This window comes from Silurus meridionalis, chromosome 15, assembly GCF_014805685.1.
Source record: "Silurus meridionalis isolate SWU-2019-XX chromosome 15, ASM1480568v1, whole genome shotgun sequence".
Taxonomy (NCBI): domain Eukaryota; kingdom Metazoa; phylum Chordata; class Actinopteri; order Siluriformes; family Siluridae; genus Silurus; species Silurus meridionalis.
The window spans coordinates 3,902,204-3,928,720 of record NC_060898.1 but is presented as its reverse complement, the minus strand read 5'-3'; the positions used below and the strand labels follow the sequence as shown (position 1 = coordinate 3,928,720).

The following is a 26,517-nucleotide window of genomic DNA, read 5'->3' as shown; positions in this document are numbered from 1 at the left end:
ATTGCCGAGGAACTTAATGGTGTTAATGCTCAAAGGGTCAGAACTGTTTTGGCAGCAAAAGGGGGACCAACACAATATTAGGCAGGTGGCCATAAATTTATGCCTGGTTGGTGTATATCCAATGCTAAACAGGTGAGGGTGGGTTCCCTTTTGAAATTGGTGCCTCTAAATTTCCTTTCCCATAAACAGGTCTGGTGTCCCGTTTTTTTTATATATTCTGGAAACATTACAAAATCCACAAAATCTTCTACTAAACATATCAAGTTTTTTCAGCGCTACACACAGTCATGGTCCGATCCAAACCACCATCCTTCATATTTGCTTGCAGTTTTTGGACTGAGTTCCTCCACTGCTATTCCAATAGCAGTCTGAGAGCAGCCTAGAACTGTGATTGAGGATTTGAGCTCTGAAGAAACACCCAGCTGTGTCGAGTGGTAAAGCGCTAATCTCTTTCCAATACAGCCTTAACAACCACAGGCTCTGATGCACAATATTACCACTCATTCGATAAGCAGCCTCTCAAGAGTAAACAGCAATTAGAGAAAAAAAAAGACTGTACCAAATCATGCCTTTATTTGTTCTGTATGTGCTTGTGGGTCCCAAGTTGAACTTGTTTTTCCTTATCACTTAGAAAAGGCCTTTTTTTAGTGTTGAACCCAGCTTTCACTATGTGGGCTTCCAATCTCAAATCAACTAATTAAATCATTTAAACATATTTATAAGAGACAAAACTAGCAAACTCTGGTTTAACTGGTATCAGTTTGAAATCCGGCGATAACCTCAATGTTTCATTAGGGGCTATAGCCATGTTTTCATTTATATATCCCAAAAATAAGCAACTAATTAAAATTGTCAATTGAAAGAGCGGGCGTATTTTACATTTAAAATCAATGTCAGTATTTACACATGAAAAGTATTCAGAAATGCACACTTTTTCCTTGAAACTGCACCCCAGGCCTCCTCACCTTATTAACTACTAACAAACCCTGTGAACGAATGAACACACCACACTCCAAAATCTAGTAAAACATCTTTCCACAAAAATGAAGGTTATTAGGACAGCAAATGGAGACTAAATGGGGTATGGATTGTTTAAAAAAATGCACAAATCCTTCATCTATATATTGTAGTTTGCTTGCTTCTCATATGTCTTTTATCTCAACTCCCATTTTATTCCACTCTTCAGTGTCTCGAATGAAAAAAAAACAGAGTTAATTTTCTCAGCACCTCTTTGCGTTCATTTTCTCAGCACCTGATGTTCAGCGCTCCTGTGGCCTTTCCTCCACTCCATCCTCTTAAATTACAGCGTGATGATATACTGCCTCCAAGGCTCAAGGCTCCGTGAGATTTAGAACTTTGTCCTGGATGAAGGACACGGTAGGAGTGGCATTAATATTCAGAGAAGGTAATATCACACATGATCAATCTATGATCTAGAAGTTTTACCCCTGCGACATTTTGTTTATTTCCCATTTCAAAACGTGAACCCAATTGGAGTTTTTGGAGAACGTTTCCAAGGACGCCGAGGAGTTTGTTTGCTGCAATGGCGTTATGCACTTGAGAGTTGTAAAGAAGAAGAACTTTGGTACTAAGTGTAGGTTTACATATTTCCCAATTAAATTCACCCACATATAAATTGATATCCCCAAAGTGTATTTGTAGTGTTTATAAAAAGTCATCGCGTTTGTATTTCAGTACCTTGGATAGCGCTGTGTAATATGACTTACACAGATATCACAAAATCCTATTATAAGAATAGAACTTGGATAGAACACCACTTAAAGTGTAGGTTGCTTAGGCTAGTTGATCGGCTAAAAATAAATGTACTAGTCGATTAGTTTGGGTGGTGGATAAACAACAGTAGAGAGAAAGATGGTTAAAAAAATCTGGCTAAATGTACTTTGGTCAATTGAAACCCTTTTTCTATTCAACTAAATGTTGCATAAGAAAACATACACCAGGAAGTCTTTTTTCACTTCTATTTCTTCTACTAGCTCTGGTCAAAATTCTATTAAAATTTCACATCTATACATTTTTTATTTTAACTAAACCAAATATTAATAGAGTCTAACACTGTCACAGTGCATTTCATTGGATGTCACTATCTAATCTGAATTAACTAGTTTGGAGCTACAGATTTTTTCTGGAGTTTATCAACAGTGTTGGATTAAGTACACAAACTATGTCCTTGAGCAAAAGTAGAGATACAGTTGAAATATTACTGCAGTAAAAGTAAAACTACTCCCTTTACACTTTCACTTGAGTAAAAGTACAAGAGAATTTGCCTTTAAATGTATTTAAGTATCCAAAGTACTATGCTTTATTATGGCTATAATGTTCTTATCATTTTTGTCACAAGACTCTTTGCTTAATTAACTTAGTTTATGTAAAAAGATTTTAATGTTACTCTTAGCACACCAATCTACCAATAGAATGAGTTTCCACACAGTTCCAGAAATATCCATTTTACCCGATGCAGTGTATTTTAAACACTGGTACCTTTAAATAGTTTAGCAAAATTTCTTCTACATTTTTTACTCACAAGAACTGTACCATCAGCTTGTATGAAGTACATACATGTAAGCCCAAACAGAACTTTGTATTAAACAAGTTGAGATGAAGAATCAGAATAAACCAGTGATGACAACATACAGTAGCCTACAATACCCACTGCAAAACTAGCCTCTGAACGTATTCGCAATAATTTGGGCGCCCATGTTTTGCGTCTTGACGCAAGGATGTGGCTGAAGCCAGGTCGGGTAAATAGAGGAGTGGATTGGTGTGTGTTCGGAGAACAAACTGTGCTGCTTTGCCAAGAAAAAAGTGAACTAGCTGTGCAAGGCCAAGACCTTCCAACAGTCCACATTGACTTTAATCAGCTGTAATGGTCTGCAGTCTTGGTTTCATCAAAATATCTAATTAAATTTAAGTAATTTTTTTTGTTGTCCATTTTTGGCTTTGATTATACTGCTGTGTTAATTGAGGTACAAAGAGACTCCCTATTGTGAACCCCAGCTGGTAATAATAATTGGTGCTGCAATGTTATATATGGATTACTTCTCTCGGTCACGCCATCAGCGTTTGTGAAGCGCATATTTATGGCTAAAAAAAATTATATATTATGAAAAATATAACAAAGTAATCAAAAGAAAAGGAATGTCCTCTTCTGCTTCTGGATAAAGTTCTCAGCTATTGGGAATCACTTGTGTTTACAAGGATGGTCTTATGGATGGCTACAGTAGGAACTATGAAGATGTCTTTGGACTGCAATTGCCATAAACAGCTTTTTACTCAAGTCTCAAGTTGATAACCTTAAAAATTATTTGTGCTATAATGTGCTACATATATATATACACACACACGTTCAATGCTAACCAGTTCAGGGGGGGTTCCATTTCGAATTTGGTGCCTCTGAAGTTTCCTTTCTCATATCGTCTCAGGTAAGTTTTTCCTCAACACCTTTGCCACTGGTTTGCTTCTTGAGGATTGACTTATAGACTTATCAATAAACCGAATAGACGTATGTCCATTGTTAAAAGCATACCAATAAAATGTAATTAAATTGAACTGAAATGGTAACCTTTGAAAGGAGAATGAGTTGCTGTTTGTCTGTAGCAAAGCAGTAACTTTCTAAAAGATTTCACACATGCCATGCTTAGAAGGTGGTTCTTCAATATTAAGCGCCATTATTTTGTAGTCAGCTCTTCCATCTTTGCCATTTATGGAGTTTTGTGGGTGTCACCTACACACTTGATAAAATACATAAATGCCATATGAACAAAATTGACAGTAATTTGTTCAAATTAAGCTTATGAAGACATTCTGATGATTACAGAGGCCCGGTGTCTAAAAATATCAGGGTGATCATAGAACTCAGTCAAGCTTTTAGTCACACTGTACCAGATTATCAATATTGCAAAGGTCAACATAGATTATAAGTTATATTAAGCAGATGTCAAATATGCTACTTCTGTATTTTGGAAAATAAACAGGTCTCTTATTCCTGTCACATCGATTAAGAAGCTTAGGATTGCAGAAGGTAGAAACGGCAATGTATATGTATGAAGATAATGAAAGCAACGGCTGTGAGAGCTATAAATTGTTGGACATTTAATACTAGCCTTGGACGGAGACCAAAGCTTTGAAATGTGCCGTGGAAGCCAACACAAGCACACTGCGTTCTGTTCCACTGGGTCATCGTATCTGTCCAAGTAATCTTTAGTGAAAGTAAATGAAACGTTAAATGAGGGGCCCTACTGTCAGCAGTTCATTCCGGTCCAACACCAGATTCGGTGCTGCTATGCAGGACTTCCTGTAAATGAATCCATATGCAAAAAGTTACGAACGCATCTCCTCAATCTAAAGGAACAATCTCCTCAAACATCCGTGAAATTGCTCTTCATTATCATAGTGAAAACGTGCACGCAGTCGCCGACTCGATTGCACTAATTTTATTCCGCATGCTATAACAACACCGGGTTGTTTTCCTCCCCCATAAGATGCTGTCTGGAGCATTTTATTGTTCAGACGGGATTTGTATCTTAACTTCCGCTCGAAATTTCCGAGCTCGCCTGAGGATCCCTAGCGTTTGTAGCCATTACATTAGTGTGCGTACACCTCCTTGTTCTTGTATGTGCATGTGCTCAGCAGGGGACTCTACCGTCTCGTGTGCAGCCTGCAATTCTGCATCATTACGAGCAGGTGCTCTGAGCTCGACAGCAGTGTGTCATTGTCAGACAGAAGTACAAAAGCCGTACTTGTAATGGTGTTGTTCGCGAGTGAAATGCAGCTTGCAGGCATGTTTGCGCATGTATGAGCTTCAATACCAAAAATCTGAACCTGTAACTGAAGTCTGCGTGTGTTTGTGAGCCTTGAGTTGTTTTTGCACAGCTAGTTCTTGCATCATATTCAGTTTGGCTTTTTTTTATATAAAGTATATCCTTTTGTGCTCTACCACACTGGAGAAACCATTAACAGTCAGATCTGCCACATTTCTCCAAAAAACTATATATATTGTGGATAAGCGCCAGTTTGGGAAAGGAGGGCGGAGCATACGCTGCTACATTTGCATTTTAAAATAAAAAATATTTGTTTACAATTTTGTTATATTGCTATCGTCAACATTAAATCAAATGCTCGTAAGTCAAACCATCGTGACTCAGGGACCATCTGTATATAACTTTAGGACTATCTGAATAACATATAGAAATTTTCTCGGGGGATGTTCATAGTTTATCTATGTAACAAATAAGCTTAATTGTCAGTAAACAAGATCTTTAGGTCAAATGCTATGGTTGACCCTAGATCATTAACAAACATGGAATTAAATGTATGTTTGGAAACACCTAGGGTTTTTTTTATGTCTATGAGAAACTCATGCATGATCGTCTTCTTCATATGAAACAAACTTGGTCATTTCATGGTTTCAGTTTCACCAAACTGTCACTTTAGGCAACAACAGTAGGTTTTTGATTAAATACATGTAGCTATATCACATCTCACTTCACAAGCTTCTGTTCATATTTGGAGAACATGCAGGTTAAACTTGAGTTAAATAGTGAAAGCAATACTGAACCAAGATGGCTACCATTCCATACTTTAATGCCATGCAATTCCACTTGGACTTTATTGAAACCAACTACACCATACAAAAAAACAATGATGTATCCAAGCTCTATAAGTGTTATTTAAAGAGCAAACAGTGAATCATGGAATGGCTTTCCCAGTCACCAAACCAAAAAAAATATTTCCATATGATAATTTGGATAGTGGCTGGCTCTTGAAGGGCAAAATGCACAATGAATAATTACAAACAACATTATATCAGTAAACATTTTCCCAAAAATGTTCTTGCTACCTGGTAGCAACGCTTCAACAGCCCTTGTGCTTGGTTGCAAACCCATCGCTGCCCTATAAGCAAAAGACAATTTTATTGAAATACAGTTTAGTTTGATTAAATATACTAAATCTCGTTGTTATGACAAAGGAATGTGTAAGTCCTTATAATCATTAGATTAGAAATGCCTCAAAAATTGTAGAAAATTATGAAATGTTTTTTTCATTGTACACAAACAAGCTTACACTGTGCGATTGAGTATTAGTATTCAAACCTAGGCTTTAATGAATAAGCTGACCAGGCTGTCATCTGCCATGGTCACAGCTCACTATGTAGTCCTCTCTACATTTCATACCTTCTAAAAAATGGAGGATTTGGAAAACAATGACACATTTTTAGTCACATCATAGACACTTCAAGGAGCCGGAAAGCGAATAAACGGCAGGCTGAAATGACGCAGCTCGAAGTGTCTTACCTTTTGGATTTGCTAAACTGCTTCAATAGCTCAGGACTGCAATTTGCATGAGCACTTCTGCATTACGGATCCATCACTGAACTACACAAATCAGCAAAGACGGAACTATTATGAATAAACATTTGGTGACACTTTTTCTCTTCAAGTCAAGTCAGGTCAAGTCAAGTCAAGTCGAGAGGCTTTTATTGTCATTTCTACTATACACAGTGGAGGAACATGTTAAAAACGAGACAATGTTCCTCCGGAACCCTAGTGCTACACTAAACAACAACATAGAGCTACAACACAATACGAGCTACATAAAGTGCATCGAGTGCAACCTGGTGCGCTCTTTCCACCTCAGAGAGTTTTTCCATCCTTTGCCTCTGGTTTGCTCATTAGGGATAAACTTATATAAGGGATAAACTCTGTGAAGGTGCTTTGGGAGACAATTTGTCTCTTTTTATTCAATCTATTAATAAATAGTGACATGTGCAAACAATGAGCACTTCAAGACGAGGGCTTCCGGGTGCTTTGTTAAAAAGAAATTTTACTGACTTTAAATTGAACTAATACTTTTGTGGAGGAAATTTGGAAGTACATTTCCTTTCGTAGACATTTAGGACATTGTTGCATTTGCAGAACATCTAAATCATTATTTGGTGTTAAATATATAGTCTTATAATGACAGTATATATATTTTGCCTCATTGCCACTGTATATCTATGTACATTACTCGCTCAGGGGATTTGGGTAAAGGAGCTACGAAGCTAAAATAATGTAGGTAGGTACATCAGCATGAGATATGAATATGACTCATAGACTCTGCATGGATTATAGGAGTAATAGACCTCTCAGAGATTTGCCTGGAGATCAGAGCTGGAGTTTTGTGGCACAAATGTGACATTACTGTGGCACTGGGCCACTCTCTTGCCACGCCCCTTTGTTGTTTTTTCACCTAGATGTCGACACGCCCCCCTGAGAAACCACAACGCTTTCGAGGAGCCAGAAAAAACTGTCGTAAAATCACGATTATATAGATTGGGCATGTTTATTGTGTCCGTGTGAAACATGAATTTTTAAATCCTTATCGTTTTTCTTTTTCTTTTTTAAAGCTCATAACCGGAAAACGTTTTCGTCTCGAGCTCTCGAGGATGCCAGAGCAGGTTCGCTTCGCATTTAGTGTCTACTTGTAGACACACGGCTTAGTTTTTACGACAAACAGCTTCTTTCTAATGTATGATGTGTATAATATGTAACAAAAAGCGCACTTCTGGGCGACATGTCGGTGAAACGTGCGCTCGCGCGTGAACACAGATGCGCGCGCGAGAGAGGAAGGGGGTCTGCTTGCGCGCGGAGGGGGTCGCGGTTTTCTTTTTTTCCCTCATTATATAAATAAAATGGGCTTCAGACGTAGATAAAGAAGCACGAATACAAGAAATAAATACTTCTCTATATCAACATGGGCGTGTCTTTTTTTTTATATTATTTTAAATAGTAAAGCGACGTTTACAGGAGTTTCTTTCGTGCTCCTCAGCCCCGTGTTCCCGCCATTTTTTTTTCAGCACCAGACGCTGTCCGCGCGTTCCTGCTCACGCGCTTGTTCACGCGCTCCTGCACACGCGCGCTTGTTCACGCGCGGCTGTCCGCGCGACTGCCGCTCCGCGCTCTACAAAGGGGAAGCTGCACGGAAACCGAGCGGCCGCCGTTCAAGCACGTCAAACTGAAACTAAATTCATGTTTAAAAGTAAGAAAGTGAGGTACGAGACGTGATTACAACCGTGTTGTGAGGACAAATAAATGTCTCGCTGATCCTTTTAATCCTAAAATTTTTCGCGGCATGCTTCCTCTATTTGTAAAACCTAAACACCTTGCTTCCCTGAAATATACTGCAAAAAAAGCAGGTGAGATTCTGTGGGCAATATGGGCAACGTCAGAGTCTGTCATTAACGGTACACACGATACAAAGAAACTCTACAAAACGGTATTATTTTACTTCATTTATAGTACCTCTCCCCTAACGGAATGTACCATTATATCTACAGGGGGAGCGCTAACAGCAATAACAGCATACGTTTCGTATTAAACTCTATATTATTGCACGAAATTATGTGAAATTATTTATAAAAGAAAATATATTTACATATTATTTAGTGTTTATAACAGGAATTTCTGGTCTTGTCTAAGTTTTGGGGACAGATTCTGCGTTTTTACCTACAACGAGATTGGATTTGGTGCATCCATGTACGTTTAAACAGAAAGGACACCCGTAGCGACTTCCCGGTGCAAAAAAAAAAAAGAAAATAAAAAAAAAAGAAATAAATACTAAAAGAGTAGCTGGAAGCAGAGGCGAGGGGGGAACGGAGGTGTAAATACAAAGCGAAAGCTCTCTCGTTCTCTCTCTCTTTTATCGTTCTATCTCTCTCGTTTCCATCTGCATTTTTCTTTTTGTGTACATATGTATATGAAATGAACAACTGAAGAGGGGGGCAACAGATACACGGGAACGCGCCTCCGCTCCGATTTTTTTTTTAATACCCCACCCTCCCCCCCACCCCCCACACCACCACCACCACCACTACCTCGAACTCATTCCCCGTTACATGTTCATACGCGCGCGCAACTGCACCGGGAGCTGACCGCGAGCCGCCGCCGCCGCGCGCAATCCCGACACCGTCTCTCTCTCTCTTCGCCGCACTCTTCCGGAGGACCGAGTCGCGAGCCTTCGACCGCCCGCCCGGCTGCTGACCAAACGGGTCGCCGTCGACGATGACAACCCTGGCAAACGGGCAGGCGGAGAGCGCGGCGCACGCAGCGGCCGCCGCGAACGGGCTCGTGAACGGAATAAGCCACGTCCACGGCCACGGCGCGCCGGGCTGCGCCACCATTCCCATGAAGGACCACGACGCCATCAAGCTGTTCGTCGGCCAGATTCCGCGCAACCTGGACGAGAAGGACCTCCGGCCGCTCTTCGAGGAGTTCGGCAAGATCTACGAGCTCACCGTGCTGAAGGACCGATTCACTGGGATGCACAAAGGTAGGGGACTCGGGGGGGCTCCGTGGATGGAGAGGGTATGATGGATTTTGCGATTTGTATCAGCACGCAGACGCTGTTATATCAACATTGGCAAGTTTTTTTTTTTTGATAGAAAAAAGTTTATTTGTATTTTTTTTTCTTTACGAGAATAATTATATCATCAGTTTGATTTTTATTGCAGTTTGGAGCATGCGCACTGATCATCACTGTTACATGGATACAAACGCAAAAAGGATGCTCAATATTGTGGCCGGTCCTGTCCTGACTACCGAGCGTGATTCTTTCTCTCTTTCCATCTCTCTCTTCCTCCCCCTCTCTCTCTCTCTCTCTATGCGCGCTCGTGTGTGTGCGTGTGCGCGCGAGCGTCCACCCGATCACGACAAAAGGTCGGCACCGTATTTAGCACGACCGGGGACGGATTCGGTGTTTGACATTTCCACTGACAGCACAAGAGACTTTTATAGTTGAATAATTCAGCATTATGACTACACATAAAAAATGAAGGCTCCACTTGGAAGCACTTAGAAAATTTAGAACCTGTTAAGGTTTTTTTATTTATTTTTTATTTTTTATTATTATTATTTATTTTGTCCCACGTGAGAGAACCCTAAACCTACAACTGAACATTTCAGGTTTCATTTTAGGAGGTTGGAGAAATCTCAACCGTATGGAAAATCCATGCAGAACCGCTGAAGAACCCTTGTCTATGGGTGAAGGTATTAAAAATGTGATGTATATACAGCATGCTTTTTAATAGTGCAAGGTTTCATTCGAGGATTTTAGAACGTGTTCTATGGTGTCTTTGTGGGAGAACCATTAAAGGTAGAACAGAGTTTCCATTTACAAAAGGTTTCCATTCGAAAGCCTTTTTGGAGGTCCAAGAAATCTTGGGTGTCTGACAAACCTTTAAAGAACCTTCAAAGAACCTTTAGAGAATGCAGGATGTTTTTTTTTTTTATTATTATTATTATGCATTAGGATGGAACATTTCCTGTAGATTTTGTCGAACCAACCCCTTCCAGTGCTATACTATAATTCTGCATTGTGCCGTCTTTGTTTGCTCTGGTGCACCAGTTGATCCCTGCATACGGATTCATACATCCCCAGCTCGTTTGCGCTGAGTCTTAATCATCTCCTGCGCAGGAAACCCGCGGTGCGATCGTGGAAGACGGATTCCTGCAAACGCTCCATCTCTGCGTGTGCGCCAGGGGATCTCCCCTGAACCTCGTCCCCAGGGTGCTATTATTTCCCAGTTCCCTCTAATTGATCTGGTTCACCCCGGAGGACACTGCCCAAATCGGGGGTCGCATTCGTATCTAATAGAGCCATCCATCCCCAGGAGATCGGGGGGTTGGGGGGTTGAGGGGGTGGGACAACGCATTCTGTACTACGCTAAACAAAGCGTGCTGGGTAATGATAGCGTTAAATATACGAAGCAGCCGAACAAATGGTTATGAGCGGAGGGAGTGGAGATGGTGACGGAGGCGGAGGGGGGGAGCTTATCTTTTATTAATACGGCAGCTATAGTAGTGACTCCCAGTCCGGCGGTAATTCATGTTGGCCTTGAACTACGGGTGTCCACATGGGCTGATCCTAAGAACGGACTACTTCCAAAGATATATGGCCTGAAGTCCTGGCCAAAGCTCGTTCATTAGCAAGGCTCTCAACGCTAGCAGCAACTTGCATTTCCAGTGACACAGATTGCATCATTCACTGATCGAGCACTTTGTTCCAGTTCGATTTTTGTCACTGATTTCTGGCTTATCAACCACAGTGTATTTACCGAACAGAGTGTGAAATAGGAAAGCAAGTAGTCTGTCATGTGCATTATTTAGACTCGGACAGCCAGGAGTTACTGGAGTTATCAAGTGGAACTTTGCCAACCATTATGAGATTCAGTGAATTAGGCAAAACCTCGAATTTGTGTTCGTTTCGCTCGATTCGGCAGCCCAGTCAGCTGCATTAGAAATGTTTTGCTTCCCGTTTGTGTGATTCTAGCGGCAGCCTGGAAGGTAAAATATGAACCCTTTGCTAGGGTTTTATGCAAATGTAATAAAGTCATCCATCCACAAGAAGGTATAAATGCAGCTGCGTATCCTGCGATGAAAGATGCAGATCCTCCAGCACGCTAAACAGATAGATGTTACCCATATGCTGGGTGATGGTAGTATTAAATGTGGGGACGGTGCTAAAGCTAGAAGGGGGGGAGCAAATCTATTATTAATAGTGCACATGTAGTAGCGTCTCTCATCCTGACGGTTAATCATGATCGCTTTTTCATGGCGTTCCTGCACGTTTATGTGTAATTCCCAATTTTTTATTAATGAAGCCCTGGCTGCTTTCTACAACCTGTTGGGTTTCACTGGTCCTGAGTAATGGTGTGATACAATATAAGACTGTCTGTATACAAATTGATGAACAGTGTTATTTATAACTGCATAATCATTCATTTTGTTTGTACTTGTTGATGATAATGAACGTTTGTGATGAATTTAGTAACTAGTAGCTCTATAGTAATTTAGACCACTGAGACTGACCAGGCAGTTACTAAGGATGAGCGAATGCTGTAAAGGCATCATAAAGTGCAGTCTTTCTTATTAAATCTCAAGCTGTTTGCGCCCAATCAACATTCTCAACCCGGTTCGATGTGATACATGAGATACAAACAACAACCAAGCAAACAGCATGTCCTCTTCTTGTATTAGCATCTGTGTGCAATGAGTTTATGTTTAGTTTCCTTATATTTGTGTAACATCATTGTTTCGACTGGGTTTGTTATGAACCTTCTCGAGAAATCGCGACCCCTCCGCCCCCCTGCTTCCTCTCTGCTTTCCACCACGTTTTGTATCCTCTTCCAATGTTCTGCCTCTCTCTTTCTGCTGTTCTTTCATCCCCCTCTCCTCATCCTTCACCGATTCATGCACCGAAATGCATCCTCCCCATCTCTCAGCCATCCTCACAAATTTTAAGTTGGAGATTGCATTCTCAGAGCCTGGCGAGTGAGCGCTCGATCCCTGCAGACCTGTAAACAGCAGCCGGGTAATGGAAATGGCACAACCTCAAGATAAATACACATTTTTTTTCAACCAGCTAAACGGCAAATATTAGCCCCTCGGAAATGGCTGCCCCCAGAAGATGATTGCTTCGGACCGGTTTGTTGACAGGACAAGGCGTAGTCAAGTCTCGCCAAAAAAAAACGAACAAAAAAAAACATCCGCCGACGGGATGTTTAATTCATTCAAAGGCAACACAGGTTGCGCCTCAAAACAGAACAGCAGAAGAGCGCAAGTGCAAATCATCGTGCGCCGTGAGCAACGAGCTGCCCTTGCAAAAGTAGAGCATTTGAAGCCGCGATGTAGCACGTGGGCGGTGGGGGACTATGTTGGATGCCATAATAAAACATGTAAGAGGAGAAGCTTTTCCATTTCACACTGCACTGCTAAATTCACAAACTCTATTTTCGATCGCCGTTACACGTGCACACGAGGTCTATTTTTGCACACAGGCCCGACGACTAGGCAGGGATTTGAAAGCTTCTTTTTTTAATACCAAAACTAGCCGTGATATCTGCTGTACACCAGTTATCTAGCTATTAAGGGAAAGGGGCTTCGAATGTCAGGAAGGAAGAGTGATGTAAGGAAAAGCCTGGATTTATTAGAAATAGAATGGCGGAGAAAGGAGGGCACATAAAGCAGCTTAGATTTATGAAGGGAAGAAAGTGAAATACGTTTAAGGCACAGCTCGAGAGAGAGGTCGAGGGGGAAAAAATGAAGCTCTGGCTGGTTTAGCAGATGGAGGATGAAATGGATGGATGGATGGACAGATGGATGGACGAATGCAGCAGGATAAGAAACGTGGTGAAATAGGCTGCCGTGGAACCGGAGGCAATACAAAAAGTCGTTAAGTTTGAGTTTGGTAAGCAAAAGCGTTCGAGAGAAAAAGAGAGAATGTGAAAGAGAGAGAGAGAGAGAGAGAGAGAGGTCCTGGAGCAGATTTGGGTTTAAGAGGACAACGTGTCCATTCTCCGGCGATTTCATTTGGCAGCTCGGCGTGACTCAGCACTGCTAATAGAGTGCATTTGTCCTGGTCACCGGCAGGTGCAGAAAACACTCCGAGGAGGACTCCAGCGTAACGTATTCTGCCCTGGACCCCCTTTTAGTGCTCAGCTCAGTCCAGAACAGTCTCTCCCCAGTGCATGCTGGGACGGCAGCTCAAAGAAAGTCTGATGGCCTGTCTCCCTTGTGACTCGCTTTGCTCACTTTATAGCCAGCCCAAGGCTTTACTATCTGTGTTTTTGAACAGTCTAGTGTAGATAGTGTACATCCGCATGCCATATATATATATATATATATATATATATATGTGCACACATTCTTTTTCATTCTTTTTCATGAATACAGGCACGGCATGACGCATAATGCATTATAGGACAAATTTCAGACTCCCCCCGCTGATCTAAAGTTCATTAGCACCTGGAGTTTCGCCGAGACATTTGGTTGTCCTTGGTAGAAAAGGAGAGAGAAAGGGCTTGGGCGTTTTATATATTTATTTTTTCTTTTTTTTTTTCCCTCCTGCAGTATGGTGTTAATTCAGCTTGCATTCTGGCTACAGGATTTCACTGCTCTTGCATCATCTGCGCACAGAGCGCTTCTCTTTTTTTCACTTTCGGATCTGTGGATACGCTCCTCCTTCGCCCTTCCCAAATCCTCCCTCTCTCTCTCTCTCTCTCTCTCTCTCTCTCTTGTTCAGTGTCCAGGCTGCACAACTTCGCCGACGATGCCACATGATCAACGCCGAGCGTTTTGTTAACGACGGAGGCAACACGTGTCACTGCGCCATGAGGTCGCGCCCCGGCCTTCCCACCTGCCTCTTGACACGCCACGGCGAGAGATAAATAAGCGGCACCCCACGAACGCACATGTAAATACGCGTGCAAAAAAAGACGGCCCATTTTTCAGAGTAGGCGTAGAGAAGGTGGCAGCACAGCCATTGTCCATTATTATCGGAAGGGATTTCCGCAGGGGTTGGCCATCAGGCGGAGAGATAGTTACTCAACCTGAGTGATGACTAGGTGATGGCAGAGACGGAAAGAACGAAGAGTTGGGAAGAGGGAGGGGTTGGGGAAGCGAAGAGACAAGAGCCGAGCTGCCTGCCAGTACTGACCTTCGCATGGCCCTTATTAAATACCGTGGCCCAAGAGTAGAACTTGAACTGGGTCAGGACAAAACCATTCCTTCTTACCTTCAAGGCACTGACCTGGAAGTGCTATTAAAAAAAAAAAAAAAGGCATTTGTCCCCCTTTTAGGGGTGTTGGATTAAGCATGTGCTACTCCTAATCCAACTAGATATCCATTAAACCTCTCTCTCTCTCTCTCTCTCTCTCTCTCTCTCTCTCTCTCTCTCTCTCTTTTCTGTGTGTCAAAAAAAAAAGTGGGTCAGCTCGTGTAGAAGTAATACCTTAAAGTGAATATGAAAAGAGGCGGAGGGGAAATAACTGAACAGGAAGTAATGTCGTATTTGTACTAACGCCGATTTGGCATTTTCATCAGCCCGAGTCAGATTTACTTTTCAGTACTTTTTCCGACTGAAGAGAAAAAATCAAAATAAAAATGCAAATGCACCGCATTGCAAAAATCCACACTGTAGGAATTCCTGAAATCCTTTCATGCTGAAAGATTTATGTTTCACTTAGCGGCCGTGTTGTGTGCTCATTTATTCCAAATACTGTAGGAAAAAAAAGAGTGTGTGTGAGAGAGAGAGAGAGAGAGAGAGAGAGAGAGAGAGCAAAGCCTAAACTGGGTCCAGCTATAAAAGTTTTAGCATGCTGTGCTCGGGAAAAACGAAGAGCCCCAAGGTCTCTTTCATTTTTGATCTTTTCTCCTCTAGTCTCATTTCTTCTCTTCTTTCTCTGCACCTCTCCTTTTCCCTCTCCTGCTTCCTTTTCTTCATTTTTCTGTTCCTCTCCTTTCTTCTTTTTCTTGTCGTCTTCTTTTCCCTCTGTTTTCCCTTGTTTTTTCTTTACATCTTTTCTCTCTTCTCCATTTCGTCCTCTTCTTTCCCTCTCTTTTCCCTTGTTTTTTCTTTACATCTTTTCTCTTTTCTTGTCCTTTCCTCTTCTCTTCTCTTCTCTTCTCTTCTCTTCTCTTCTCTTTCTTCTCTTCTCTTCTCTTTTTCTTGTCCTCTCCTTTCACCTCTTTCCTTATCTTCTCTTTCCCTATCATCACTACTCTTTTCTTTTGTCTTCTATTCACTTTTCTCTTCTCCGCTCACATTTCTCATCTTCTCCTCTTCTCTTTACCCTTCCTCTTTTATCTGTACTCATTTTCTCTTCCATTTCCTTTTCATCTCTTTTATTTCCTCTTTTCTAATTTTTTATGAATTGTCTCCTTTCTTTTACCTCCTGTCTTTGTTTTTCTCCTCTTCCTTTTTTCTCCTCTCTTCTCTTCTCTTCTCTTCTCTTCTTCTTCTCTTCTCTTCATCTTTACTATTTTTTTCTCTTGTCATAAATTGTTTTCTTTCAATTTGATTTTTCTTTCCTCTTTTCTTTTTGTTTTTCTTCCTCCTTTTCTTCTCCCCTCCTTTCCTTGCCTTCTTTACCCCTTCCCTTCTCTCCACTTTTTTTCTCGAAGAATGCAGTTGCTCTGTCACCGTGCTGATTAAAACCTGGCTGTTCCCTGGCAGTGAGAGACACATTCAGGGAAATAAACAGCTTGTTTTTCAGAGCAGTTGCACGTAAAATATTTAAGTGGCCCTGACGCAACAACTCAGCGCATCATCTCCACTTGGTCCTGTTTCAACACCCCCCAATTTGGACAGCTTGGAGATTGTCGGTGTAATTGAGTAGAACTGATATGAAATCCAGAGAATTAGGCGAGAGGCTGTCGATCCTGCCCCTGAAACTGCTGGAGATGTTCAGTATTCAGCACTGATTTGTTCATTCATCATTTAATCATCCAATCGAATTCCAGAACAACCCACGAAACGAAATCACGCCCAAATATTTGGTCAAAAATAAAACTCATCGATGTATATGGCTCGGTTCTGGGAGCACATTTATTAAACTGTGTTTGTGTTCCGTTTTTTTTCAATATGAAACTTTTCTAATACGGATATATCATCTATATTTGAACATTTTTTTCCCTGGGAACCGTCGATGGTCCACACGTTTATTTTTCACCCACATAACATAATATTAGCTTCATAACGTTATTATTTCCACTGCAAATTCCAGATACCACGCGTTCCCTTTCACTAACACGCTCTCATAATGTTCATTCCTGTCCTGTGTCACAGCTGGTCGCCATGGTTTCCTTGGCAGATAGCCACATAGCCAGATCCAGAATTTACTGTACCTCATAATCAACCAGATGCATTATAAGTTTTTGCAAATCGCCATAATCTATTCACGGTGTCTATTTGGGGTACAAGAGAAAAAAACATATCGGTCGACCTCTAATCTCCACCCTACTGAACAGTTTTGGGATGAATTGGAACTCTGACTGCAGCCCAGGGCTTCTCACCCCACCTACATCATTACAGACTTTACTAACACCCTTGTGGCTGAATGAGCACAAATCTTCACAAACACACTCCAAAATCTAGTGGAACATCTTCCTAGAAGAGTGGAGCTTATTATAACAAATGTTATGGCCAGTTGCCCACAAAGGTATTCGAACCCTTCTCATATTTAGAGAAATATCTGATTTTGTATGATTTGTAATGGGTTTTTTTCTGCCTTTCCTATATGCACACACATCTTCAGACAACTAAAAAGAAGGCCTAGATCGATCATCTGAGTCAGCATCATCACCCCTGAACGATGAGTGAAAGAGAGAACGTGCAGCTTAACCACCTTCCCATATTCTTCTCATTGCATCACGTCAGGGAAGCAGAAGATCGCTTTTATTGCGAGGGCTGATTTAAGGCGAACAGCGTTTTAATTACACTTCAGAGAGGGAAAAGGATGTAACAGGGGAGGCTTTAAAAGCCACGTTAAAGATAATCCACTTTGTTTAGTTTTTACTGTTCTGGGACACCGAGCAACGGGATACGCCGATCTATAGCGCCTTTCTTCCATCCTGGCAAAGAGTTCACGCTCGGACACCATTCCTCCTCCGCACAGCGCAACCGGGCGCGAAAAACAAACAGGAAAACGATATCGCCGAGGAAAGAGTCAATGTTTGCCACCCCAGCGCACAGATTTACACCAGTGCTGAGTGGCATTTCGTGCTGCCACCTCTCGCAACCGATCAATGCTGCGTAGGTCACGGAGAGTACACGGCTCACTCAGAGGCACAGCACATGCACTGCTGATACTTTTTTAGCTTCACAGGTTTAAATGTGACCGTGTGCTACAGATCAACAATGAAATCACAAGACCAAAGTCGACGTGAAAACTAAAATGGTATAGTATTATCAGCTGCCTAGTCAGGAACTGCTTGCCGGCAGTAGCAATTGCGGAAAATCTGCTCGATAATGGAATTCTTTGTGTCATACCACACTGATATGGAGTTTACTGTAAAGAGAAAGCCAAATCATAAATTTTTTGTGGAATCAGTAGCCATTTCCTCTGTTCTTCCAGTGTAGAAAAGAATCACAAAAATCCTGCAGGATTGTCTTTCAAAGCGTTAAGAAGTGACATACATTTACACATTCCGCCATTTAGCGTATTTAGCCATTTAGAGTAAATCTACACTGGTACGCCAGATTACAAACTTTTTTTGATCAAACATGTAAACATGTAACGTGCTAGTAAGTGTTTCAGGAAGAGAAAGGTCTTCAACAGTCGCTTGAACACATCCAGGGACTCTGCTGTTCGGACATCTAGTGGAAGTTCATTCAACCACCTTGGTGCCAGAACAAAGAAGAGCCTAGAAGTATACTTACCTCTTTCCCTGAGAGAAGGTGGTACCAGTGCGAGGTGTGGCGGTCTCTATGGTGAGATGGTGCTGGTCCATTTTTGGCCTCATAGGCAATCATCAGTGTTTTGAATCTGATACGTGCAGCTACTGGAGAGATCCAGCAGTGGGGTGGCGTGGGAGAACTTGGGATGGTTGAACACAAGTCGCGCAGCTGCGTTTCGGAACAGACCGAATAAAGTGCATAGAGATTAAGCAAACATGCTGCCATTGTGCCAGCTCTCCTCCGGTATAGTTGAGCACCTACATATAAGAGATCAATGCAAAAAAAACCATCTTTTTAGGAACAGCATATAAAACACAATGTATCACAAACAACCGGAACGGGTACATCTGTGTTCTCGTTCTCCGGATGAATAAGTGCAACGTGCATGTATAACACTGGGTCTCTTGGGTTCCCAGCGTATGGTAATGTGGCATTGTGCATCGGTGGCTTGAGTTTTCATTATGCAGCGCGAGATATATGGGGAGAGGCTAGTCATTTCCAGCGCGAGCATGGCTAGGCAGCAGGAGAGGTGTGTGTCACGTTGGGCCGGATAGGGGACACTTCATCAGCGACACACAACATGAAGAGGATATAGAGATGGAGATGATATGAGCTGGCGGGAAAAAGGCGAATCAAGATTTCTAGGGGAGCGGGAGGGAGTGTGTGTGTGTGTGTGTGTGTGTGTGTGTATCTGTAGAGTAACATGACAGTTTAATAGAACAACCCTCATTGATATTATTAATACTACTATTATTATTATTTAATTAAGGTACATCCTTTTTTCCCCCCTTTTTTTCCCATTGCTGTATTTACACACCAGTTGTAGAAGTTGATCGTCTTTTTTCTTAAACCATTGGAAAGCTTTTGCATACCCGCAGACTTTCGTTCGACTCCGAAAACAGTAAACCATTATGAAAATATAATTAGCTCACCGTCTCCTGAAACAGTGCATTTGTTATTCATAGGGGCATGAGATATTTTAATGGAAGCGTTGTCATCAAATAAATCCTCATTAGCGATTTTTTTTCTTTCTCCCCTCACTTACTGCAGAATGTAAATAGGATTTTAATGTCGGAATATTTATCGCTGCGAACGCCAACCGAGTTAACTGAGCCCGATATCAACCAACATAAGATGGGAAAAGCGAAAGCGTTTCAGCTGAGAAAGCTACTACTGTGACAACTATAATGACTACTATGAGCGTGTACGCAAGACGAGCGCAATACGGGAGAATTCAGATCCGTAGAATTCAGGTCTTCTCAGAGAGAGAGAGAGAGAGAGAGAGAGAGAGACTCGTGCCATGAATTAAAAATGCAACAGTTTGACTAAGAAAGCGAAGACGGAAAGCTTTTGGAGGTCCTTGCAAGATCCGGATCAATTATTAAGTGTTGGTTATAAAGTCTGAATTTTTTTTTTTTCGCATGCTTTACTTAAATGTCTGGAGATGGTCGTATTAAGAACCAAGGTGCCAAAAAATGGCGTTTGGTTTAAATGTATTTTTTCCAGAAAAGAAAGAAAGCATTCATGCAGGTATGCGGTAGCAAAAAATAAAAAAAAAAAACAGAGTCGGGATAAAAGATGAGAGCGATCGAGATCAGGGGAGTCCCAGAGACAGATGTCATCCTCCCAGCAGATTGATGGCTTTTGGCTGGATTCCACCCCCAGCAATGACCCTGGCGTCCTCTGCAGTAATTTATAGATGACGTTTTTAAAGATTTAAGCACTATTCTGTGACCATTGCGGCCTCGGATTCAGAATGACCTTCCAGCCGGAGGCAGGAGGAGGCGGAGCGGGATCGAGGCAAAAGGAGTCAGACATGAGACAGTGCTGTGCAATGAGAGACGTCTGCAGATGTGTATGTGTGTTTTATTTCAATTTAGTGATTAATGAACTTATTTTTACATTTATGGCATTTAGCAGATGCCCTTATCCAGAGCGACTTGCATTCGTGCAGTTAAGGGGTTAAGGGCCTTGTTCAGGGGCGCATTAGTGGCGTGGTGGGTGCTGGAATTTGAATTTTTGACCTTCAAATTCAAAGTCCAATTCCTTAACCACTGAGCTATCACCTACACATGTTGAATTTCAGATTTGCAATGTCTTAAAGGAACAGGTTTGGTTCTCCTTGTTCAAGCAGAGGAAGAATTTAATGTAATTGTATCCAAAGACAATCGTGTGCCTCCAAGATTATGGTGACAGTTTTGTTGAAGAAGCACATATGGCTGGAAACATCAGGTGTCCCAAAACTTTTGGAAAGATAGAGTACAAATGTCTTCTATCAGTCTACCTCGCTGGGGCTCCTTATTTGAGGTTGCTATATATATATATATATATATATATATATATATATATATATATATATATATATATATAATCCAGCTTCAGATTTGCGTGTGTGTGTGTGTGTGTGTGTGTGTGTGTGTGTGTGTCAAACTGCTTATTTTTAATGACTAATTTCATTTCAGCTCTGCCAAAGCAGCAAAAGTGTTTTGGCAACTGGTTGATGATGTAAATTTCGTCTGAGTAATCGGCAGACAGCTTGATAGAACAGACAGACTGGGCATTTCGGATGTTAGCTACTGTATTCGGTTCAATTTCTGTACAGTTCGGCGGAAGAAACTGTACAAACATCGCAACATCAAATCCGAAACATCAAACTGCGCTTCGATTTTCATCAACCCAGTTTATTATCATTAACGTTTGGGAACATCAACAGTTTACATTTTGAATCCAATAAAATGGCTGTTTGGTTTAAATAATATATAAAATAATATTTGATAACATTTTATCAAAAGAAAATATATACAAACAAAATAGAATCAAATAAATACAATACAATACACTTTAACTATTTGGATGAAATTAAATCAGCGATGAAAACGGCACAAATGTAAGTGATTAAATGCAGTTAAATGAATGGAACAATTTAATTGAGTAGTTTTCATTTGTTAGACCCCATTTGGTAATACAGTGTGTGTGTGTGTGTGTGTGTGTGTGTGTGTGTGTGTGTGTGTGTGTGTGTTTTACATTTAATATACAAGTTTCTAGCAATATGTAATACTTAACTGTTCTACTGTTCTACAGCATACTTTAACAAATGTCTGCATTCCTTCCATCCTTTGTTCATTCAATCCTTCGATATTATTTGAGAAATTTTTGAAACTGTACCTTAAATGCTAGAGTCCATATCGCCAGACCAGGGTCTAGAGAGATGGGTAAAAAAATTCGCAAAACAAAATTTTTACAATGCACTACAAATCATATTTCTGGTAGAGAGTAAGTAGCCACAGTAATTCTGCGCTAACCATAGGGTGTTTTTTTTTTATTCATATATATATATATATATATATATATATATATATATATATATATATATATATATATATATAATCCAGCTTCAGATTTGCGTGTGTGTGTGTGTGTGTGTGTGTGTGTGTGTGTGTGTGTGTGTGTCAAACTGCTTATTTTTAATGACTAATTTCATTTCAGCTCTGCCAAAGCAGCAAAAGTGTTTTGGCAACTGGTTGATGATGTAAATTTCGTCTGAGTAATCGGCAGACAGCTTGATAGAACAGACAGACTGGGCATTTCGGATGTTAGCTACTGTATTCGGTTCAATTTCTGTACAGTTCGGAAGAAACTGTACAAACATCGCAACATCAAATCCGAAACATCAAACTGCGCTCGATTTTCATCAACCCAGTTTATTATCATTAACGTTTGGGAACATCAACAGTTTACATTTTGAATCCAATAAAATGGCTGTTTGGTTTAAATAATATATAAAATAATATTTGATAACATTTTATCAAAAGAAAATATATACAAACAAAATAGAATCAAATAAATACAATACAATACACTTTAACTATTTGGATGAAATTAAATCAGCGATGAAAACGGCACAAATGTAAGTGATTAAATGCAGTTAAATGAATGGAACAATTTAATTGAGTAGTTTTCATTTGTTAGACCCCATTTGGTAATACAGTGTGTGTGTGTGTGTGTGTGTGTGTGTGTGTGTGTGTGTGTGTGTGTGTTTTACATTTAATATACAAGTTTCTAGCAATATGTAATACTTAACTGTTCTACTGTTCTACAGCATACTTTAACAAATGTCTGCATTCCTTCCATCCTTTGTTCATTCAATCCTTCGATATTATTTGAGAAATTTTTGAAACTGTACCTTAAATGCTAGAGTCCATATCGCCAGACCAGGGTCTAGAGAGATGGGTAAAAAAATTCGCAAAACAAAATTTTTACAATGCACTACAAATCATATTTCTGGTAGAGAGTAAGTAGCCACAGTAATTCTGCGCTAACCATAGGGTGTTTTTTTTTTATTCATATATATATATATATATATATATATATATATATATATATATATATATATATATATATATTATATCCCTGGTATTGTTGTGTGTTTTCAAGTTTAATTAAAAGGAAAGCCAAAAAAATAATAAATCGGTGACACTGCGCTCAAAGTGCAAGGCAAAGACTAAACAAAATTGCGGTCTTCCCCTTAATACTTTCCTGAGGGAACTCAGATTTTATCTTCCACACGTAAAAAGGATTACATTCACATACACACGTGCACCGAACCGAAAACGTAAGAATGCGTGTAGTGTTACAACTCTAATCCATAATATATCATCTGAATCAAGAATCGTTTATATTACAATGTTGCCGTGATTTTTTTTCGCTTTGTTTTTTGTTCATTTATTATGACAGTATGTCTTGAATGTGACTGTTCAGATAGTAGCTTTGAAACTTAAAAACAGCCTCAAAACCAAGAAAAGTGATGGATAGAGCTGATTAGAGAGGAAGAAAGCACATGTTTCAGCTATGGCCACTGGAATCAGACGGATTCTCGACCTGGAAAAATGTGTGTATAAATGAGAGCCTCGTGTCCGAAGTCTGGGCACGATGGAAAAAGACATTTTTCCAAGCCGTTATCACTCATTTGCAATTTAATAGCCTTGGAGATCCCAGGCTAACCCCAGCAGCCTGTCCCTGGCATACCAGAGCCTATTAGCACAGGTTTTTAATCACAGCACCGGGTCTCAGACCAGCACCTCCAACAGCACCGTTGTCCAATCCTACCACACACAACTGACCGCTCAGCCAAGTCAGCAGGGTGGAGAATTGCAGACTCTACAGTCTGATCAGGGTTTTAATGATGAACAGTGGTGTCCCTTCCTCCCTGGAGGACATTGAGAGCACGAGGTGGTCAGACGTGGCAAGTATTACCGCTGGCTGTGGGTTTTAGGTGTAGCGGGGCGCTAATTATGTCTGTTGTTGTGGCAAAGAAATACGATTATGCAAATATATAGGGGGAATATAAAGGGTTCAGCCTAATAGTATGGGGTCTCAGCATGGGAATAAACCTTTTACACATTTAGTACCAATTTGCTTTTATAATTCCTTCCACTTTTCTGGGAAGATGTTTCACTAGATTTTTAGAGAGCCACAAGGGTGTTAGTTAGTTCTCGAATTGAGGGGGGCTGGGGGGATCCGGGACTCCCATAACAAGTAAAAAATAGACTTAGGTGGGTCCCCAAGATTATTTTAGTAAAAAATATATGAATTACACAACAATTGGGGACCTCCATAAGACGACTCAATTCGAGCAATTGTGTTAGTAAAGGCAGGTACTGATGTAGGTAAGGAGGCCTGGGGTGCAGTCAGCATTTACATTCATCCCAAAGGTGTTCAGTAAGGATGAGATCAGAGCTCTATAGCAGGCCACTCAAGATCTTCCTCACCAAACCATGTTAACCAGATTTTCAAGAAGCTCACTTTGTGCACAGGAGCATTGCCATGCTGGAACAGGTTTTGGGTTTCCACGTTAAAGTGAACTCCAATTTTTATTTAAATTTTATAGCATAACATTTAAAACAATCGTGTCCCTCCAGCTTTGTGTTAACAGTTTGGAGAAGAACCGCATATGGCAGAAAAGGTCAGGTGTCCGCAAACGTTTGGCAATATAGTGCACGTGTAGGAAAATGGACAACTTTTTTGGAGCCAGTTTGAAATAATATCATTTCTTCCACATAAATTCATCCAAAGTTTCTCCTACCGAGGCAACATCGAGTCTAGGTTGGGTTCTACCAAGTGGAGTCACTCGCCATGACTGATGATTATCTTTGGCTGTCTGGAGTCTGGGCTAGAAAGAAATCAGGCCCATCTTATACATCCTACTATTCAAGCTATGCAGTGTTTTTTCTGTTTTGTCTCACAGCCATTAGTACGACGGCATTTTAGGGTCACGTAAAAAAGAATTTAAATCTAGGATTACAAGAATAAAAGTTGAAGCATTATTAGAAAATAGTTGAAATTATGAGAATGAAGTCAAATTTATTTTCATATTGCTACAACTTTATTCTCATAATTTTGACTTTATTCTCGTATTGCTAGGACTTTTTTCTCATAATCTTAGATTTTTTTTTTCCTTAGTGTTGGTGTCCTTGATTAAATTAATACCATCTACACCATATAAGACAATTAAAAACTTTTCTTTAAAAGCCACGCTAGATTATTTATACCAGTCAGCCCCTCTATCTAACTTCGAATCCCTGACGTCCCTCTGATATTCATTGGCCGAACCACAGACACAAATGTTTGGCCAAATTGGTTTGTGAAGTTCGAGTGCTGTTGATGCTCCAAATGCCGAATCAGCTTGATGATTTGTTTGAAATTGAGATGAAAATTTGCAGTACACTTATAGAGAGGTAGAGAGAAAAAGAGAGAGAAAGAGAGAGAGCAGCTGGTCTGCCACAGGCATAAATATTAATAATTATGAAGATAGTGAAAATACTTTGCAAGCAAGAGACGGATCAGGCGTAGCGGTTTAGCACTGCTTCCATTTAGGGCAGAAAAAAATATGGGTATCAGCATGCAGCAGCCTAAAGGTGTGTGTGAATGTGTGTTTGTGTGTGTTTGTGTGTGTGTATGCCACCAATAGAGAGCAGCTGACATTCTCTCCGGCATGTGTTGATCTCTTTAGCATTAGCCACACACTCGTTGGCGAGGTTTGCAAGCTCGCTTTTGATAAAGAGTCGGCTGTTTACAAATCCTATTATGTGTGTTTCCGTGTGTCCTTGGAGTTGATTGCCAGTCCATGTTAGCTTTAGCAAATGTCTTAATTGCGTTAAATGGGGGAAAAAGCTGACAGATTAGAAGCCATTAATGAGTGTTTTGCGAGCGAGCCTATTCCCGGGATGGTTCTTTTTTGTTCGCTTGGCATGGAAGACAAGGGAAAAGAGTGAAAAGAGAGAGAGGGAGAGATGGAGAATGAAAGTGCGAGTGCTGGCATCACCTTGAACGCACAAGAGAAACAGGTCATAGTGTCTCATCTGAAAAGAGGCTCATTTCATATCTTATTCAATCTCTTTCCTGGTCTCAGCCACTTTCCCTATCTTCTGCTCACCCCTTTTTTTGCACTCCTTTGTTTTGGCTTTTTTTTTTTTTTGTCTCTCCATCATGGTTCACTCTCCTGAAGACAGATAAGCCCACTCAGGGAGAGTTTCGAGGCCTGTGTAGAAATAGCTTCAGATGAATTATTGAGGGGCCCACGCTTGATAATAATCCCACAGGACCCCTTTGGGCCACAACAACAAAAAAAAAAAGATGGAGGGAAAACAATTAGCGGGGGGGTTTCTCTCGAGGACAAGTGTGACAGAGAACACCGCAGACGTCGACACGCTCCTCGTCTTGCCCTAATAAAGCCAATTAAGGCCAAGGAATCGATTGGTTGGGGAGCAGGAACTAAACGATTCCCAGCTTTTGTGCACCCCGTGTTATTCTTGTCCAGCGGTCTGTAAGGACAGGACAACAGCAAAAGGGGACGGCAGCATGGAAGGGAATATTAAGGAGCCGTTAGAGTCTGCGGTGGCGGAAGGACAATGCGGCAGGTGGAGGTCACCCTGTCTCGGACTCAATTAGCTCCAGCATGTTGGTGTTTCCCTTTTGTCCTGCCCTCTGAGAAACCGTACTCCCACCGATTCAGGCGTCTCGTCACGCTCCGAGCTGAGACGCAGTGATTTATCGAACTTTTCCATTAAGTTTGCCTGTTAATCAAATGTCGGTCAGTCGCATCTCTCTGCCATTCGTTGATAATTGACAGATCGCTTCCATTAACGTTTTATTCACTCGCAGAAAACAGCATTCTTACAACACACACACACACAAACGCTCTTTGTTCGCTCCAACAGTGCGGTGGGAATATTTGGTGCACTCAAGACATTTCTTGGCATCTATTATTGTAACCTTCAGTTCTTGTAT

At 41.0% G+C, this 26,517-nt stretch overlaps 1 protein-coding gene across 11 annotated transcripts in view; it reads left to right on the top strand.

The window, feature by feature from the left end:
* The first annotated feature begins 7,935 nt into the window (after positions 1-7,935).
* Positions 7,936-26,517, top strand: part of celf4 (CUGBP, Elav-like family member 4) — a 91,816-nt gene continuing 73,234 nt past the window's right edge. For 3 of the 11 annotated variants that reach the window (XM_046868213.1, XM_046868219.1, XM_046868217.1), the window contains exon 1: positions 7,940-9,327. In XM_046868213.1, the coding sequence (XP_046724169.1) occupies positions 9,060-9,327 (268 nt within the window). In that variant the 5' untranslated portion in view covers positions 7,940-9,059. Of the gene's footprint in view, positions 9,328-26,517 lie in introns of all 11 variants that reach the window. The other 8 variants (XM_046868215.1, XM_046868214.1, XM_046868222.1 and 5 more) reach the window with 5 other exon arrangements.